Source organism: Macaca fascicularis, chromosome 12 (genome assembly GCF_037993035.2).
Source record: "Macaca fascicularis isolate 582-1 chromosome 12, T2T-MFA8v1.1".
Lineage (NCBI taxonomy): Eukaryota > Metazoa > Chordata > Mammalia > Primates > Cercopithecidae > Macaca > Macaca fascicularis.
In genome coordinates, this window is record NC_088386.1 from 92,776,943 (window position 1) to 92,798,109 (window position 21,167).

Consider the following 21,167-nt stretch of genomic DNA (forward strand, 5'->3'; position numbering starts at 1 on the left):
ACCAAACCCAAAGTCATATAACAGCTGGTAGACAGCAGAGCCACACTTGGAACCAGGCACTCTAGCCACCAATGCTCACCCTAGTGATAACTTATCACTAGGGTGTATTGACTTCTTGCAAATACCATTTAGGAATCAAAAATTTTCTTTTCAAGATTCATCAAGTCAATTCTTATGTGATATTTAGTATTCTGAGAGAAATTACTTTGTCCAAGAATAAAAGCATAACATATATAAGTGACAGGTCTAGTTTTTAAGCTAATAGAAATTAATACATATAATATTTTTGTTTATAAACCAGTCTGAGTTTAGACTGTGTAAATCAATTTCCCAAATTCCAGTCACTCTTGCACTGTGCTGAGAAAAATCAAGCCTCCTCAGGTGATGTGTATGCACATCAAAGTTTGAAAAGCATTAGCTATAAGGTAGAAATAAGATAAGACATTTGCCTTTAAGCCGCAACCAGTCAGTCAAAAGAAAAAAAAAGGCTTTCTGAACACACGCATTTTTATTTAGTCATTCATAAACTTCATAAACACACCACTATATTATCATATTTAATATGCAATAAGATGCACATAAAATATACATTTTAATTTTTTCAAAACAGTTTGAAGTAGATATTTCATTACCCCCAGTGGATCATCTGGCACACTTCCTAAGAGGCCTATATTCCCCTTTTTGTAATCAACATACCTTACATCAAAGATCTTATCTAAGGGCTAGACCATCTATCTTAGACAAGTATCTTCCAATCATCGAAGACTTCCCAGAACCCAAATCAAGAATAATTCCTACACTTAAAGAAAATACTGTGCATTGTTGCTTTGTCAATGAAGCCCACCAGAATGCATCTAAGAGCAGGAGTTTTAGGAAATCTACATCCAGGTGATGTTTTTAAATCAAGACTGTTCTTATATGTCTTAATTTACAAACATTCTCTAATAAGCATGAACTATACTTGGTTGCTTCACCTCCCAGGACTGGGCAAGTGGAAGAAACTGAAAAAATACTTGTTAACTGCATGACTGTCTTCCAGCCAAAGTGATGATCTTTGTCATCTGGTTTAATGCAAAACATGCAGATCTCCCCCTTTACCGTACTCTTCTTCCCTCAGAGTGAGACCATCCCAGAGGCAGCATGTTGAGCAGAGCTCTCTCTTCTTATCTAGCATTCTATTAGGCAGAACATGAATTTAGCTACCCGTAATGTATAATTCAGAGATTCAAGCATTTTGCAAAGATGACTTGTCTTTGGAACCTTGAGCGGCCCTGTCACAAGTTCAACAACCCTGTGGCTGCCTTGCTGAGAGGAAGCCCTAGTCAGACGGAAAGGCCACATAGAAGTGTTCAGGCTGATAGCCAGCATCAGCCACCGGACATGTGAGTGAAGTCACCTCTAGATGATTCCAGCCCCCATCTGTCAAGTCACCCCAGCTGACAAGTCTTTCCAGAGAACAGAGAAAAGCTATCCCACTGTGCCTGTTGGAATTCTTAACCTACAAAATCCATGAGCATCATCAATTGGCTGTTTTATGCCGCTAAATTTTGGGGTGGTGGTTATACCGCAATAGTAAAAGTCTCTGTGAGATTCTGAAGTGCTCTCTGAATTATCATAGAAAGACAACATTATGTTAATGTTAAATGGCCTTATTTATTTTCAAACTCAGGGTAACCAGGAAGTCATTGATTATTAAAATATACAGGGGACTCTCTAACAACAAGATTTATTAAACCCCATCATTATTTCCTTTGTGTACCAGCAAACAGCCAATTACTATATTTGCAGAATAATGGTGGCAATAGTCACTTCACTGTCCCCTGCAAAGCAACTCTTTAGTTCTGTCTCCTTTCTCAGAAATGAATTGCTCCTTCTCCTCCAGCTTTCCCCTTCTCCTCCCTATTGCTCAGGCTTGGAACTCAGGAATCATTTTTAGATGCTCTCTCTTCCTTGCCCCTCACATTGAATCCATCATCAAATCCTGAGTGGTCTACCTTCATGACACACTTGGAAGCACTCTGCAGCTCTCCCCAAGTAGACAGTAGAAGTACCATAATCCATGTGAGTGGCGCCCCCTAGAGCTCATGAGTGCATGGCATCATGGCCACTGCAAACACCCTACTTAACGCACATCATTTCTGCCCTGACCCCAACTACGGTCTTCCTGCTGTTCTCACAGCTTCTACTCTCCCTGTCACAATCTGTACTTCACACAACACCCAGAGTGACTTTCCAGAATATTCACCAGAACATTGTGCACTTAAGTGGAATCCAAACTCCTCACTCAGCTCTGATGACCGGCCCCTTTCTTGTCTTCTCTCCAGCCTCCTTTTCTTCCACCTTCCCCCTCCCTGACTCTCCTCCAGCCACACTGGCCTTAATTCTCTTCTGGGAAGTTGCACTCTCTCCCCTAACCCTCACTGGGGCCTTTGCTCATGTCTTTATCCAGCCTGAAACATTCCCCCCAATCTTCTCATGGCCCCCAATTTCTCATGGCCAGTCTCAGCCATGAGACTGTGAGACTTAAATGTCACTGCCACCTCAAGAGACCTTTCCTAACTACCTTTTGTTAGTATCATAGCACACTTGGCTTTCTTCATAGCAGTCTTCTCAGTTTATAAGTACCTATTCATTCATTTCCTTACCTGTTTACTTCCTTTCTCTCCACTACACTGTAAGCTCCTAATGCAACGACCAGGCCTGTGTCCACCACTAATACAACCCCAGCACCTGTCATGGTGCCTGGTTCATAGCAGGTTCAGTCAGTATATGTTGAATGAATAAATTTACTTGCATGCTATGTAGCAGTGGATTGTGGGACCCCACTCCACTCCCACCCCACTCCCACCTGCAGAACTTCTGTTTTCCTCCCAGTTGACCATGGACCAATGGTTCTCAAAGTGCAGTCCCCAACCAGAAGCATCAGCATCACTGGAACTTACTAGAAATGCAGATTCTCAGGCCCTACCCTCTCCCAAATCAGAAACTCTGAGGTTTTGTAAAGCCCAGCAATCAGTATTTTAACAAGCCTTCCAGGATTCTGATACACACTCAAGTTAGAGAACCACTGCCACAGACTATTCCAGAGACTCTAATTCTAGAGCAGTATGCCTCAAGGTATATTCCACTGGTTCTGAGGGATCATTCCAGCTGTTAAAATTTTTTTTTAAAAAAAGAGGGAGGAAGCCAGGTACATGGTTCATGCCTATAATCCAAGCACTTTGGCAGGCCGTGGCTGGTGGATCTCGAGTCCAGGAGTTCAAGAGTAGCCTGCGCAACATGGCAAAACCCCGTGTCTACAAAAAATACAAAAATTAGCTGGGCATGATGGTGTGTGCCTGTAGTCCCAGCTACTTGAGGGGGCTGAGGTGGGAGATTTGTAGGAACCGAGAAAGTTGAGGCTACAGTGAGCCATGATTATTCTACTGCGCTCCAGCCTGGGCGATAGAACAAGACCCTCTTTCCAAAAAAAAAAAAACAAAACAAAACAGGGAGGCATTCAAAGCCAAATGACATTGAGAAACACGGTGTTCAAGAAAGTTAAACAGATTCCCTTATGGCAGGAATTCTCAGAACCTTTAATATGACAGTGTACCTTGTAAATCACTAAAATACAAGGAAATTTATGGTAGAAGTGCTTCCCTATTTTACTTGGCCACAAAAGTCCCTTTCTTTCCCTCCTAAACACTTGTCAGACTTGTTCTGGACTCTGAGAAACACACTTTGGAAAATGCTGTCATAATGTAGTCTTCCCTAGAGAAAATCTTTCTAACACCATTCCTATTCATTGTGCCTACAGCAATATTAATAATGACTGAGTCACTGGCAGCAACTTCTTTAAGCTTTGTGCATCTTTATCTCTTTTGATCTTTCTTAGACTTGGAAATAAATGCTTAATGCTAAACACATTTTCATATGTATTTTTAATATCAGTAAAAAGAAATCAGATTTTTGTTAAAGTCTGAAATGTTCATGAAGGCAAATATGGAAGGGTAGAAACTGGTGGCAATTTCAAGTTGAATTAAAATGAGATGCAGAGTCTCTTTCCTGTATTAGAGTAGGCAGCAGTGAGATTCTCTATTTAAATTGTGAAAGTTTCTCTAATGAGCATCAGAGAAGCGGCTTCATGTTTGGGGCACTGGGAGAGCCTTAGTTTTCTTCCCCAGTTGATGGGGCTGGAGGTGGTGGAGATTCCCTGATGATGGAGTGACAAACTGTGCGGGAAAATTATTGTTCCCAGCTGACGATCAGTACTTGAGAAGGCTGAGGCAGCTTAGAAATAGGAAGTTAAAATATTCATGCCAAGCATGCAGTGTTTGTTTAATCAGGGCTAATGATTAGTTTCTTAATGAAATTTTACAAGCTCAGTTGAACACAGAAAACATTTGCTTGTCTAAAAGCAAACAGGTCTGTTTCTATTATAATCAGACATCTGGACCACAGAAGACCCCCAGCCCTTAGGAGTACAGAGGTGAATCTGTTCAGAAACTTCCAAGCTTTCTGTGAACATGAGGGTGGCCAAAGAGTGATGGGAGAAGGAAGCTGGCAATCAACAAGATTTGAAACTGCAGGATCTAATGCCACAGACCCTGACATAAACTTGGGGCAGTTGTGCTAAACACAGCAGCTCTCAAATAGAGGGACAGATGATCAAAGGAGCTAATGTAATCAGTGGTTATTCTAGAATGTCTGTTTAGGAGGGCTTTGGAGTGACACTCTAACTGGAACTAGTTTTACATTTCATGCAGGCTGTTCTTACTTAGCTTATATGATAAAATTTAATTTAATTTAATTTAAAATTCAGTAAAACAGGAGAAGAAAGGATGATCAGGGAGAACAAAAGGGATTTTTAGAGCAGTGAAACTATTCTGTATGATATTATAATGGTGGATGTAAGATATGCACTTGTCAAAACCCACAGACTGTACAATACCAAGACAGAACTCTCACATAAACTATGGACTTTGGGTGATCGTGAAGTGTCGGTATGATGTCATGATGAGGTTCATCAGTTGTAACAAATGTGCCACTCTTGGGTGGGATGTAGATAGTCGGGGGAGGCCAACCATGTATAGGGGCAAGTGGTATAGGGGAAATCTCTTAACTCTGCTTAATTTTGCTGTGAACCTAAAACTGCTAAAAAAAATTTAAGCCTTCTTATAGAAATTCAATTAAAAGGTTTCAAAAGATGTTTTACGTCATATTTAGTATAAGATGGAGAAAACAATTGCCTAAGTCAAAAATTACTCTTATTATCATTACCATGTCTGTTATTATTATTATTATTATTATTATTATATTTTGAGATAATGTCTCACTCTTGTCGCCCAGGCTGGAGTGCAGTGGCATGATCTTGGCTCACTGCAACCTCCACCTGCCAGCCTCAAGTGATTCTCCTGCCTCAGCCTCCCAAGTAGCTGGGATTACAGGAGCCCACCACCACAACCGACTAACTTTTGCATTTTCAGTAGAGACGGGGGCTTCACCGTATTGGCCAGGCTGGTCTCGAACTCCTGACCTCAAGTGATCCACGCATCTTGGCCTCCCAAAGTGTTGGGATTACAGGCGTGAGCCACCACGCCCGGCCCCATTATTATTCTTAATAGCTTGAAGAAGGTGGTTGATAAAGGTGGTAGGTAAGCTTAAAAGCTCCCCAGCCACCACCAAATCCCCCTACCCATGTACTTCCTGACGCTGCTGAGTGTAGGAGTTTGGTGCTGTAAGAGCCCTGGCCGCACCAGGAACGTGCAGTGATGGAACATTTCTACCTCTATTACAGTGCTGACGTTTCCTCTGTGATCTTGGCTTATGTATCTGTCTCACTCACCTGATTATATGATCCAGCAGGGCAGGAACCCTGTCCTATTCATCTTATTTTGTTTGTTTGAGATGGAATCTCACTCTGTTGCCCAGGCTGAGGTGTAGTCGCAACCTCCATCTCCCAAGATCAAGCAATTCTTATGCCTTAGCCTCCCAAGTAACTGGAGTTACAGGTGCCCACCACCACACCCAGCTAATTTTTTGTATTTTTAGTAGAGGCAGGATTTCACCATGTTGCTTAGGCTACTTTCAAACACCTCAGCTCAAGTGATCCGCCCACCTTGGCCTCCCAAACTGTTGGGATTACAGGCGTGAGCCACCACGCCTGACCAACTGTCCTATTCATCTTATAGTCCCAGTCCCTAGCACAGCACCAGGAACATGGTAGATGCTCAATAACTGTCTGCTGATTGAACAGAAGTAAAACAGCCATGGTTAAATAGATAATTTAGCTGTCTGCCATACATGTTTTAAAATTGTTTTTCCATACTCAAGTTTAATAAAGTTTGAGGAAATATGCTAAGTAAATGTATTCGTTTGCATTAAAAAGACCTGTTTTGAAATTGTTAAATGGCTAAAGTCTGACTGTATCTTTAGACACAAGATATTCATAGTACAGCCCCAACAATTTTTGTAAGCAAAATGCAAAACAGGATCAATCATGCGATCTTTCTAGAAAAGTTTCACACTGAGCCCTGGACTACTGAGTCATTATTCAAAATTACAGGTGGTAAAATCTTCCTTAACTTTTTCAGTGACACCTACAATTATATCACAAAATATTCAAAACCCTTTCTAAATAAAACTTTGTCCTCTAGCAAGTCTTCTTTTAATAGGAAGCTCACAAAGAGGATATTTAAATGTGTCCTAAAGAAAACCCAGGCACCGCAGTAATTCTGTACCTATATTTGAAGTCAAGTTGTCATGTTATAGCAAAAACAGACTTCCCTGACATTTAGAATCTTGTCAAAAGCCAAGTTCTGAATATTACTTTAGGGCACCTTGACACATTTGTTCTCTAGTTTCCCTACTTGAGAGAAAAACCATCAATGTTTTCTAATATGGGAGACCTATATGTTGAAATATATCATTTCTGAGGGAAATATATTTTTAAGGTACCGAGAACAAAGTCAAAAGTCCTTGAAAAAAAGATTTTTATAATTAAATGGATTCAATGGTGCCGAGTAAAATTCACTCTCTAAAAATACAACTTACAGCCCGGGCATGGTGGCTCACACCTGTAATCCAAACACTTGGGGAAGCTGAGGTGGACGGCTCACTTGAGGTCAGGAGTTCAAGACTAGCCTGGCCAACATGGTGAAACCCCATCTCTACTAACAATACAAAAATTAGCCAGGCATGGTAGCACATGCCTGTAATCTCAGCTACTCGGGAGGCTGAGGCAGGAGAATCACTTGAACTCAGGAGGCAGAGGTTGCAGTGAGCTGAGATTGTGCTACTGCACTCTAGCCTGGGTGACAGAGTGAGACTTAGTCTCAAAAATAAATAAACAAACAAACAACTTACAATGGTGTTATTTTCATAAACAGTACAGTCCTTATGAAAATTCTTAAATGGTTCTCTTGCTACCCCATTTTTCTAAAGTATATGATTTAATAAGATTTTTAATTTTTTAATGGTGGTAAAATACACATAACATAAAATTTACTATCTTAATCATTTTTTCTAACCCATCTTTATTATTTGTACAATTGTTAACACAGGTCAGAATCAGAGAGCCTAGGACAAAAGGAGGTTGATAGAGCCATGGTTAAAAAGCTGTAACTAAGAATGGATCCGCTGTGATAAAATCCTAGAAGGAATATTGTAGGAATATGAAATTTGTGAAGTAAATGCTCATGTATCCACACAGATGAATCTGGAACATATAATGTTGAGTGAGGAAAAGCAAGTTACAGACCATACGAACTGTTCACATATGTAACGTTTTTAAAGATACACAACACTGTCTATTGTTCTAGCATTTATGTATACACATGCACATAAAGGTACTAATAAAATTAGAGTATATAAAGACAAGGATAAAACTTCAGGACAGTGGTTCCCCCGCGGGAACCACTGGTAGGGAGGGAGGTAGGGAGGGAGGTGATGTAGGGAGGGACGTAGGGAGGTACGGAGGGAGGTGATGGGTCAGGGAGATTAAAAGAGGCTTCAGCTCTGTTCATGCGTTCCTAGCCAGTGCTGGCACCACTGTAGGTGCAGGTGACTCAACTGTGAGCAAAGCCATGATGGGCTCATGGAGCTGAACAGTTAGTGGAGGAAGACAGAAGACAAACAAATAAATTCACTGCATATGTCAGGTGGTGAAAAGTGCTAGGAAGGAGAAGTTAGAGGTTGATTAAGGGTTGCTAAGGTGTCCCAGATAAGGAGGCATTCATGCAAAAACATGAATGAAAATGAGCCTATATTTATATATGGACAAACCTTTAAATCTATAAAATTTTATGATGGTTCTTTTAAAGTAAATATGGCAGAGTGTTAACATTTATTCTTAGTGGTGGGCTTCTTGTTGTTTTTTGAAAGTTTGAAAATTTTCATAATAAAAAAAGATTTTTTTAAACCCACTGCCTATTACTGAAAGATGAGGAGGCAGGATGTCAAACATCTCTGGATCTTTTCCAAATGGAGTATCTTGAGCCTGTGACTGGAGGTCCTATTTATTTAAGTGTTCTTACATATTGGGACCTCCTGAGAAAAGCCGGTAATGGGCAATACTGCCCAACCATTAGGTTATGCATGCTTGTTTGCCTATCTATCCATCTTTGCTTCCCAAATAAAATGCACGCCTGCTCAAACAGAGAGTGTCCCCTGTTTGAAAGAGACAAGGTCAGAAGATGAAGAGTCAATCGTGCATGTGTGTTTTCAATAGGAGAAAAGGCATATATGAAAAGCAAGTGAGGATGCAAGGTATAACTCAACATGAAGCAATGATGACAAAAGACAGACACTGGAGGGAAAAACACACAGTGTCGGTACCACTGAGCTGAAGAGCCACCATTTAGTATGTACTACAGTGTCGCCCTTCTCCTTCCCTCCCCCAAAGAAAGGGATATGGTAACATGTTCTGTTCCCAGGTGCTCAGCAAAGCAGAAAAAAGTCGCAGCAATGTGATTCCCTCAATGCTTTTTGGAGTTAACATAAATTGGCCAAGAAAGTATACAACGAAGTATTCAGGGTGTCTGCTCTAGTGCTACATCTATAAGAAGTATTTTTAAAATATTTGGTGAATGAATGGATCTGAGGTTATTCATGACAGTATTACATAAATAATATATATTTTTGTACTCAGAGCATTTCCTAGGTCACAAAAGGCTATTACATACCATGGTAGAGATTGCTGTTTTGCCTCAGCATCTCTCTTGCTTTCATAATAGGAACCCTGATTTTTAGGTTCCTAAACGTACATCAGCACCTGATGCAGTTCCGGACAATATATAAGCAATTGTGTCCTTAGTGGAAGTATCCTTAAAGAGGGAGGGCATACCCTTCTTCTGCCTTCCTCCTTCCCACTAATTGGAATTTGGATGTGATGGCTGGAGCTCAAGTGGCCATTTTGAGCAAGGAGATAGAAGCCATCCACCAAGGATGGCAGCACAAAAAGAAACAAAGATTGGGCTGTGACACCATGGAGTGTCATGCTAGTCCTGGACAGCCTATCTCTGAACTTGCACATGGGAAATAAATAAACTTCTATCTTATTCAAAACTTCTAAATTTTAGTAAACTACATGTCTACTGAAAACTACTATTTTGCTGTTTTTGCTGTTTCTCTGTGGAATGAAGCCAAATCTAACCCTAACTGATATACATACATCATCTCATCTCCCTAACCACACCTTATAAAGTTTATTATGATGCCCACATTATAGAACTGAGGCCAGAGGAGGCTAACTGGCTTCCTCAAGGACCCATAGAACCCAAGACTTCTATCTTCAAGCCAAGCCCAGTGCTCTTTTCTCTACACTTATAGTTGTATTTTGGTGTGACTGATATGGATTATCTACCAATAAATGAAATATATCATGTGGGGACATAGCAGCTTGGCTGTAAAGGAATTATATCAGAAACTCTGGACATGAGCATGTAGGAGTAGGGAAAACCAGAAAGAGGTTTAGAAAGGGGAACTGAGAGATTAGGAAAAGACAGCCTGTGTTATATGCAGAAAGACTTGAGAGAATACAAAGTGAGAAACGCATTTATACTATCCTACACTGCCAGAAGTAGCCTTTTGAGAAGACAGTTGGCAAGTGACCTGGTTATAACCTCCTGGTAAAAAATCTTACCTACCTCTCCAAACCCCTAGGCTTCTTACCCTAAATGAATAACATATACACATTTCAGGTCTTTTAAAGTCAGTGTTTCAAGGGTATAATAATAATAATAATATATCTATAAACTTACAGTTGGAAGGCCCTCTGGCTGTCATAATCATATAGTTATTTAACATTTGAAACCTAAAGCAATAGGTCCTTGGTAAAAATCAGGGCCGGCACAATTAGTTGATCTAAAATATACTTTATATCCTTTTCATTTAAACATGTCTTTTAAGAATAATCTGGGTATGTGGTTACCTCTGCCCATTCGCTTTTAAAACATAAGAGTTATTACTTTTCCAAAAAGCTTCTTAAAATTTTTCCGATTACATTTTTTCATTGTAAAAGGAATTAGAAAGTAAAAGGTATCTGAAAAGTTTTAATTGATTTTTAGCTTGAGCAAAACTAATAATCCATTTCCCATAATTTATTATATAAAATGTGATGATGGTAGAAGAAAAGAATTCTACTAAGATGGCAACAGGTCCCACCAACACCACTTCCTCAGGGTCCAGCTAATCCCATGAGAAGAGCCCTTGCAATATGTAAAAGGTGGGAGCGCCATTATGCTTGTCACCATGAGTAATAAGTACCATACCACTGAAATGTACTCTACACTTATTCAGACTGACAAATACAATAAGCACATTTTAAAAGTCAAATCTTTATAGTAAATAAAGCAATTTGGGAAGCTAGTTTGTTTGCTTTCTTGTGAGTGTGTGTGTGTTTGTGTGTGTGTATGTTTATATAAATTTTTTACCATTTCTAAATATAATACAAGGTCAGTGTAAAAAACTTTAATAAGTTTTTTAATAAGTTTAATAAGTTTTAATAATACATAAAGAAATAAAGAAAAAGGCAAAAATCCCACCACCCAGATTCAACTATAATTAATGTTTTGGAGAATATTCTTCTAGATCTCTTCTTCTATACCTACAAATACACATGATATGTGCTGTTTAACAACTGTTTCACTCAAAAATATATCTCAAAGATCTTACCTTTCAATAAATATATGTAATAAATACATATGCAGACAAATACAAAGCACCCTTTTTAAAGATAACATGATATAACCACACGTGGATGTTCTGCAATACGTTTAAGAAATAACTTATTGGTTGTTTGCAATTTCTTGTTATTATAAACCAGATAGCAACAAACATCTTTTTGTTAACCAATTATTTAGTTAACCAATTATTTCTTTTGGGGTGAATCCCCCACAGTTAGAATGTTGATGCATACTGCCAAACTGCCCTTCAAAGGGTAGTGCAAATTACTCTCCCCAAAAAGGCATCAGAGTGGTTGAGATCTGATTTTCATCTTTGCCAACTGGATGGGTCAAGAAGGACACCACACTGAGCACAGTGGCTCATGCGTATAATTCCAACACTTTCTTTGAGAGGCCAAAGCAGGAGGATAACTTGAGGCCAGAAGTTTGAGACAAGCCTGGGAAACACAGGCTTTTGTAGAGATCTTGTCTCTACAAAAAGTTAAAAAAATTAGCAGGGCATGGTGGCACATGCCTGTAGTCCCAGCTACTTGGGAGGCTGCGGCAGGAGGACTGCTTGAGCTCAGGAGTCCAAGGCTGCAGTGAGCTATGGTCATGCCACTGCACTCTAGCCTGGGAAACAGAGTGAAATCCTATCTCTAAAAAAAATTTTTTTAATTAAAATAAAAGAATGACACTATATCATTGTTTTATTTGAATCCTTAGATGCCATGTGAGGCTGAGAAAAAGCTAATACCCAAATAAAGAAATGGGCAAAGGACATGCAGAGGCCACTCACCAAAGAAAAAATGCAAATAGCCAAAAAATGTATTAGATGTTTATTGACAAAGGTAACCATCTTTTCCATTATTTTTATCTTTTCTATTATGCTTAGAAAGTCCTTCCCTATACCAAGATTGCAGAAATATTTTCCCCTTTTTATTTTCTAAATCTTGAATTTACCTTAGTATAAAAAATTAGTTAAGGATTCAGATTTACATATTTACATCTATCTGGCAGTTGTCTCAATACCATTTATTAAATAATCCATTCTAGCCCCAGTGATTTAAAATGCTTTCTTTGGCTGAGTGCAGTGGTTCATGCCTGTAATCCCAGAACTTTGGGAGGCTGAGGCACAAGGATCACTTGAGCTCAGGAGTTTGAGGCTACAGTGAGCTATAACCACACCATTGCACTCCAATCTGAGTGACAGAGGGAGACCCTGACTCTTAAAAAAAAAAAAAAAAAAAAAAAAAAAAAATCTTCCCAGACAAATGTCCATATATAGTTGCTTCTAATCCAGGACTTTCTAGTCTGTTCTACTACTTTGTCTATTCCTATGCTATTAACATACTGTTTTGATTGCTATCATTTTGTAATTTGTTTTAATATATTTTATAAAACCCTCCCCTCATCAACTTTCTTTTTCAAGAGTTTCCTAGCTAGTCTCACATGTTTATTCTTCTAGATAAAGTTTAGAATTACTTTGTCAAGTTTCCCCACTCAACTCCTACCACCAAATTGCCCTGAATTTATACATTAATTTCAAACAATTACCATCTTAAGTATTGTCTTCTTTCTACCTAATAATGTGCCTTATTTATTCACAATTACATCCTCCCCCCAAATGAATATCTAATGTGAAGAAAGGGCCATATCCTTTATGTTCACATGCTCAAGCTCAAGCTACTTACAGAGTATATTTTTAATTCTTAGATTTTTTCTTTGTAAAAATGTCCATAAAAATGGACATAAAAATGTCCAGTAATTGCAAAATAACACTAATGCCATACACTTGAAATGTTTCTCCATAGCTCCAAAACATCCATCTCTAGTGTGTGAGAGTACAAATCGTATACCATTATAAGATTTGTTTCTTTTTTGGAGGCTGAGTCTCTGGCCTCCATGGCCAGTGCTGGAGAGCTCAGGCCTCAAGCTGCTGAGCGTCCTCCATAGGATAATTAGTAATGATGCAAACCAGACCTGCCTTTGCACATTTTAAATGGCCGTGAAGCCACATCTCTGCAGCCTGCTCAGTGCTGCCTGGAGTTCATAAATCATTCTCTACAGGATATAGGTCAGGGCTTCCAAACTACAGCCCCACATCCTGGGCAGGGGTCCAACAAGGAGAGGTGGATGAGAGTGGATGGGGAGTGTGCCAGTATTGCCAGGCATGTGCTGAGAGATGGGCACCTACCCTCAAGACAAAAAGCACCATTCTCAGATCTGTGAAAAAACCATCAGCTTCCCTCCACCTCCCCCACCCCGGCCCCTAATCAGTGAGCCAGAAACAGTGTCAACGTTTAAAGAGCAGGCCACTGCTCTTCCCACAACACTGGGGCCCTTGGCTTCGCGACCATGGCATTTGCTTTCCAGATGCAGGTGGCCAGAGAAACCTTCATCACTGAATATTTGCTGATCTCATCCACAGTTAGCAAAACGGTGACCTGCAGGCTGGATTTAGCCCACAGATGTGTTTTCTTTGGCCTGCACATTGTTAGGTCATCTTTTGGAACCGACATTTAACAATTTAGAGATTTCCTGTATTTTCTCTTAAAAGTCTAAAAAGCCTGGGCCACACTGCGCCTGCATTCCTGCAGGGTGCTTAATGAGAGCTGAGTCATTCATCACTCATGGTCACCGTGCACTTCTATCATTTATGGGACCTGAGTGTGCCACCCCAACTCCCTGCAGCCTCCTTACTCCCAGTGGTTTCTGATTCAGGTCTCTTTAAAAGGTTCCCAAGTCTCTAAGCTGGCAAAACATCTCAGTCCTTCATCTTCATATCAAATTATTTATTAAAAAGAAAAAAATCAAGTAGGATATATGCAGGTGAGAAAAATACATAAAAATCTAGAAGTTTTAAAAGCTGGGCTAGTTTGTATTTCTAATGGTTAAGAGTATTAGACATAATATAATCAAGCAGAGAAAAACTTAGAGAAGATATTAAATTGATCATCCCAAGATCCTTGAGTGGAGCCATATTGAGTCCTTCTGGGTGGATTTTAAAAATAAACTCTATTTTAAAAGAAATAGTGCAACACTTCAACATACACATACACATGCATACACATTACAAGCTTACTACTGTTAGTGTGGCTTATTTTTTTGAAAAGTCCCCTCATCATATAGTGTCTTTCTTTTTTTCTCACTTGGCTCTTGAGATCCAAGAATTAATCCATCTGAATTAATTCTTGTAGTCAAGAATGGCAGCTTTAATAGGTTTCTCTCTTTTGTTTACTACATATTCCTTGCCAACATAAGCTTAGCTTGCACCTCAAGATTTATTCCATTGTATTCACAAAGCATCCCATTTTGGAACTGGAGAGAGTAAGCAAAATACACCAATCTACTTGGGTCAAATCCTGTTAGAGCAAATAATAAACCTTAACAGCTTTACAAAAAAAAATTTTGTATAAAATAGATGGATTAAAATGATCAACTTCGGGACAACTCAACTGAAAAAAAAGACATTGTTGAAACTACCGAAAACAAAATAAAATGGAGCATGCACTGGTTATTAAATGATATTGAGGTGTCATTGTTAATTCTATTTGGTATGATAATGTGTGTGTTTCTATTAATGATACTTTTTAAAGAAAAGAAATAAACCTCATGGATTTGCTATCATGTAAGACTCACAACTCTTGGGACTATAGCCTTTCACAGTTGTAAGAGACTTCAAACATTACCTCGTCCAGGCATGGAGAGGAAGTTTCAATTTACATGTACTTCAATTTCATAGTACTATCCTGAGAAGAAATTTTGGTCTCTAAGACTCAAAGGAAAAAAAGTGCCATGAACCATTAGCAATGTTGGTCAGGGTCACAAGATAGGAGAATGAGGCTATATGTGCTACCATAGTAGTCACCTTTCAAACCTCCAGTCTAGTGGTCTTTCAGGGAGCTTACTACTTGCCAGTTCGACTCACTGCTTCTCTAGACAGCTCTGTCTATTAAGTTAATTCTTATCTTTTGAGATAACATCTTATTTTCTATAGCTTACAACCACATGACATAATGACAAGTCTAGCCTAGTTCCATTTTAATTTGACAGTGTTAACTTAAACTATTTGGGACCATTCTCTTGTTCTCTCCAAGTGTGAAACATCACCAGTTTCTTCAACCACTCTTCACATAGCATGGTTCCCTCCCCATCATCATCGTTCACACTGACAGGTGCCACTTTGTCTCTGTCCCTGTCCCAGTAGGACACAGTAAAAGTGTCTTCTTGACATCACATTGTCATAACATAATCCTCAAAATGCCTTTATTGAATTCAAATTTTGGTTTATAAAATCTCTGCCTTCCAAATTTTGAAATCAGATGCTATTCTCCATCTTGAGCTCAGTTTGATTAGTCAGGCGGAGGCTTCTAAAACCTTTCTAGCTCTCTGCCAAATCTGGGTCGATTTAAAGATATTTCTCAGAGTGTACAATGATTATCCCATATTTCCAGGCCCTTGTATGCCACTAACCATAGATACCATAAAAAGACTCAGTGTGCCCCTCCTGACCCTTCCGTGGCTCCTCAAATCAATCTACAGATTTTCAATCTTACAAGGAGAATTTCCAGTCTTACAAATGAGGGAAAGGAACTAAACTAGATGCTTCCTCTATTTAACAATTTATCCTCATTGGGAGAAATGAACTATAAGCTACCACAAACTGGCTCAGCATAAGCAATAAAGTAGAGCTGAGTCATTCAGTCAAATGTGCTGCAAGGACTGGACTAGGCGATTGAGCAAATGAGAGTGAAGAAGATAGTGACCATGTCATCAAGCATATACAGTTTTCCTTCAGTGTATGTAGGAGATTGTTTCCAGGACCCCCACATACACTACAATCTGCACATATTCAAGTCACTGGGTTTGGCCTGCAGATCCCAAATATATGAAAAGTCAGCCCTCCCTGTATGCAGGTTTCAGATCCCACGAATGTTGTCTTTTCAATCTGCCTTTGGTTGGAAAAAAAATCTGCATATAAGTGACCTGCCAAGTTCAAAGCTGTGTTGTTCAAGGGTCAGCTACAGTTTCAAGCAGTAGTCAACAGTGATTAACGCAGGACACAATGCTGTTGGAGTTGAGGGTAGAAGTAGGTTTCTTTGGCTGGGTTGAGAAGGTGGTAGAGAAGACAGCAGAAAGGAAGTGAGAAGTGGGACAACTTAATGGAGGAAGTAGTAGGTATGGAAGGACAAATAGAATTGGAAGAGTGGAGAAGTGAGAAAAGTGTGAGAGAATAGAATAAATCCCAATGAATCAAGTCATGTGGTTAGTTGGGGCATAGGGTTTATAAATACTATTTGGGAAAATAAATTCTGAAAATACAGAGGCCAAGCTGAATGAGATGGCTTTCTATATCAGGATCAGCTAATGAATGGGTGATTTACACCAGAGAACATGTGATCCATCAAAAAACATGGAGAGATGAGGGCAGGGGAAGGTGAAAAACTCAGAACCTGGGACAGAAAAGAATAATTAAGTGAATAAATGGAGGAAAGAAAGAAAAGCAAGGGGTAAGAAGACAAATATGGTCTTCTAAGTAACAGGTGGCTCCTGCACTATTTATTTTCCTTCCTTGACATTTAAATGCATGGTTATCAGCCCCTTTTCACTTTTGAAATGCACCTCCAGGCTTAGCTCTCCAATCCTTATGTGTCCTCCATCTGTCTATGCCCATTCTTAACAACCAATTCTCCTAAACTACCTAATCCACCCCCAGCAAAAACAGTCACTATGACTCATCTGCAAAGGCACTGACAAAAGAAAAACACGACAAGAGGACATGCTGGATAAGAGTGTGGGGTCAAATGATCTCTGTACACACCTGAAGGAGGGGAAAGGGGGAGCTAAAGGGAGAGTCTAAAGAGGGATGAGCAGAACAAAAGGGCCCGTGGACCCCGAAAAGTGATAACATCAACCTAAGGAACTCAGGCCTTCTTTGTGTTCTTCATCCATCCATCCATCCATTCATTCATTCAGCCACTCTTGTGTTCATTTCTCTCCCTCCCTGCATCCCCTGCTTCTCTGCTGCCACATACCCAACAGCCCAAAAAGGCAAAGCAAATTCCTATGTATCTCTCAAGCCTCGAGTTACATATCACTTTATCAGGTCCTCATGATTAACCTTCTCCCTACGTAGCATCCCAGATTTTTTCTTTGAAAAATGCGTCACAGTGTGATTTCTCATTTGTTGACTACTCTGCTATGTTGTAAACTCTATCATGGAAAGGGTGTCTTCTCACTGCTGTGTCCCTAGCACTGAGCACACAGTCTCAACTCAGCAAATAACTGTGGATGAATAAGACATCTCCCAGACAAGTAAGTGGCGTCACTAGAATTCCCTAGAATTCTCTGAGACCAAAAACTGGTGTGGCCAAGATTGCTAACTACTCAGTAAAATCCATGCTCTCTGACTCTTTGGGGGCACACAGATACACTAATTCTTCACCCTCCCTTATAGCTAGGTATGGCCGTGGCTAAATTCTGGTCCATGGAATATAAGCAGAAGTGATGTGTGCCAATTCCAAGCTGACCCGTAAAAATCCTTCCATGCTGGCCAGGTGCAGTGGCTCACACCTGTAATACCAGCACTTTGGGAGGCCGAGGCAGGCAGATCACCTGAGGTGAGGAGTTCAAGACCAGCCTGGCCAACATGGTGAAACCCTGTCTCTACTAAAATACAAAAATTAGCCGGGCATGATGGTGGGTGCTTGTAATCCCAACTACTCGGGAGGCTGAGACAGGAGAATCACTTGAACCTGGGAGATGGTGGTTGCAGTGAGCCGAGATCACACCACTGCACTCCAGCCTGGGTGGCTGAGTGAGACTCCGTCTAAAAAAAAAAATACTTCCATGCTTTTCCTCCATGCTTTTTTTCCCTTTGGGGGGCAGGACTGCACACAACCCCTTTGGTGATCTTAAAGATCACGTGTTGCTACCTGGGATCCTGTTTGGAAAAGGACCACCCCTCTAATATGTTCATAAAGAGAACTAAACTTCATACATCATACATCCATCATACATTTAGGGGTCTATGTGTGACCGTAGTTAACCTATCTAATTCAGTGATAAATTATAGCTGAAGTTAAGCTCCCCTAACCTTCACCAGCCAGCAATTGTTTGTCACTTTCCCAAAAAGAAATAAAGGCCATTCAGGGGCCAGCACAATCTTTTCAGGTATGTATGACAGAACAAAAGTTCCATCTGCTCATGATCATTAGGAAAAGACAGTAACCATGCCTTGGGCTTCTGGGCTTGGGCCACAGCCACAAAACAGGCTGGGTGGATTCCGGTGATGTCAGAACACTGGAAAGGGAGCTTGCTTGCCTGGCCTCGTCTCAGAAGTACAGGTCACAACCCGCAGGCCCTGGACAAATGCCCAACTGCCTTCTCGAGTAGTTTGTCCCTGGCCTAATCTGTGCTTACCTTGCAAAAATGTCACAAACCATAGTCCTGTTGTGCTCAGTGCCAGCTGGGAAGACGCTGCCAAAAGCTTTTGCAAAAGCCACACCAACCTGCACTGCCATAGAACAATGGCTGCACCAAATGACTCGCCTTCTGAATAAAGCATTCAGCCAACCAGACAGAGATACCTTAGACATAATCTACCTCCCCGTGGCAAATCTCCTCTTACACTGAAGATGTAGTTGACTACTTCTATTTCTACTTAACACTAGAGACTAAGAGAACTCCTCTCCCTGGTGGATTTCAGTATTTCACAATTGAATTACATTAAGAGAATTAGTAGTATGTACTGTACATAACTGCTTGTTCAACTCAAGTCTAGGAAACTACTAAAAGGGTAAATCATTGACTAACTCTTTTTAGCTTTCTTTATTGAAGGTTGGTTTGTTTGTGTCAGGACCTTTCAGATACAGTGGTTCTTAATCTTTTGGGAGTCAGGTACCTTTTTAAGAACTTGATGAAATAGTTTGATCCATTTCACACAAAATATGTGTATAGTGCACATATCTACCTCCTGTGAGTTCAGAGGGCACACACGATGCCTAGTTCACGCACTGATCCCAGACTCAGAGTCATGAACCTTTTAAGGGCAAGGGTCAGCAAACTTTCCCTAAAAAGCCAGATAGTAAATATCTTTGGCTTTGTGAGCCACATATAGTCTGTTTTACAACTACCCAATTCTGCTGTTGCAGTGCAAAAGTAGCCAGAGATAATACATAAATGAATGAGTATGGCTGTGTTCCAACAAAACTGTATTTATGAACATCAAATTTGAATTTCATGTCATTTTCATGTGTCACAAAATATTATTCTTCTCTTGATTTTTTTCTCAACACTTAAAAAACAAAAACCATTCTTAGCAGGAGGCCTGCAGAAAAAAATGTATGATGTACCATAGGTTGCCAACCACTGTTGCAGGGCATGGTTTCTAGGGGTTCATCACCTTGGGAAAAAAAAAAATTGCATCTCTATTATCACTGACTTCTAATTGGAATTTAGCACTTCCTTCCACTATGAATATAGGCCATAAAGCACAGTAGCAACATCAGTAGCTGTAATGCTGTCACCAGCAGAAATCACAGGTATGTTCATATTGCATTAGAGTTGTTGCAGACAACTCAAAATACTGATTATGCTCATCACTATTTTTAAATTATGCTCATTCTTAGATCTTCTGCTGTATCTGGTTATTTAATCAGATTTTTTTTTTTTTTTTTTTTTTTTTGAGACAGGGTCTTACTCTGTCACCCAGGCTACAGAGCAGTGGCATGATCAAAGTTCACTGCAGCCTCAAACTCCTGGGCTCAGGCAATCCTCCCATGTGTGCCTCCTGTGTAGCTGGGATTACAGGTATACATCACTATGCCCAGCTAATTTTTCTTTCTTCTTTTTTTTTTTTTTTTTTGTAGAGACAGGGTTTCACCATGTTCCCAGGCTGGTCTCAAACTCCTGGGCTCAAGTGATCCGCCCATCTCAGCCTCCCAAAATTCTGGGATTATAGGCATGAACCACTGCGCCCAGTCTAAATGTGTTCTTTTTTAAAAGCACATATATTACCATATCACAAATTAGATTTTTAATATTTGGATAACGTATTTCAGTAACTGATTTCCATTGTAACCCCAGATACTTTATTTCATATATAGAGTTTAAGAACAGTGTCCTGAGAAACAGTGTGGAGCTTTCACCAGATACCAAGAGTCCATGGTATATAAAAGGTTAAGAGCCCTTTCCTGCTCCAGGATAACGGGGCCTGAGTGGCAAAACCACAGCATCTCTTACCAGAGTATTCACATCTTCAGTTTTATGGATGAGCATCCGGATCTCCTCTGGATCACCGCTAAAGATTGCCTGGACCAATGGTGGCTGCAAACACAAGAGAATGGGAATCAGAACTAAAATTAATACATCTGATCACATACAGATGCAGATGGTGAGAAGATCTGTTCCTTAAAAGTTTATTCAACCATTATCAGTTGGCGGACAAAGATGAATAAGACTCAGATGAACCCTTACGAGAAATCCAGTGGGAGAGATATTTACATAAAGAAATAATTATTATACCATCTGAAAGCCAGGCCAGATAGTCTCTAACCTGAACTATGAACTAAAGTGAATGTACCATGAACATCACCCATCATTGAAACTTTGATAGGCCCTTAAATCCCTGACAAGGAAACTAACAAATCTGTGGTTTTGTGTATACAATCCGTGTTATGAATTGAATCATATCCCCACCAAAATTCATATGTTGCAAGCCCTAATCCCCAACGCGACTGCATTTGGAGACAGGGCATTTAAGGAGATAATTCAGATTAAATGAGGTCATAAGGGTGTGGCCCTGATCTGATAGGACTGGTGTCCTTATAAGAAGAGGAAGAGACACCAGAGCTCACATTCTCGTTCTCTCTCTCTCTCTCTCTCCCCCTCCCCCTCTCGCCTCTCCCTCTCTCTTCTTCTCTCTCACACAGGAGGAAAGGCCATGTGAAGACACAGTGAGAAGGTGGCCGTTTGTAAGCCAGGAAGACAGGCCTCACCAGAAACTAACCCTGATCTTGG

General features: G+C 40.1%; 1 protein-coding gene across 18 annotated transcripts in view; it reads right to left on the reverse strand.

Moving 5' to 3' along the window:
- ANKRD44 (ankyrin repeat domain 44) overlaps window positions 1–21,167 on the reverse strand; it is a 321,410-nt gene that overhangs the window by 176,906 nt on the left and 123,337 nt on the right. For all 18 annotated transcript variants that reach the window (XR_010580012.1, XM_005573816.5, XM_015432526.4 and 15 more), the window contains exon 2: window positions 20,391–20,474. Coding sequence is in view for 17 of the 18 variants with exons in the window: in XM_005573816.5 (XP_005573873.1) it covers window positions 20,391–20,474 (84 nt within the window). In the remaining variant the exon portion in view is untranslated. The remainder of the gene's footprint in view (window positions 1–20,390; window positions 20,475–21,167) is intronic.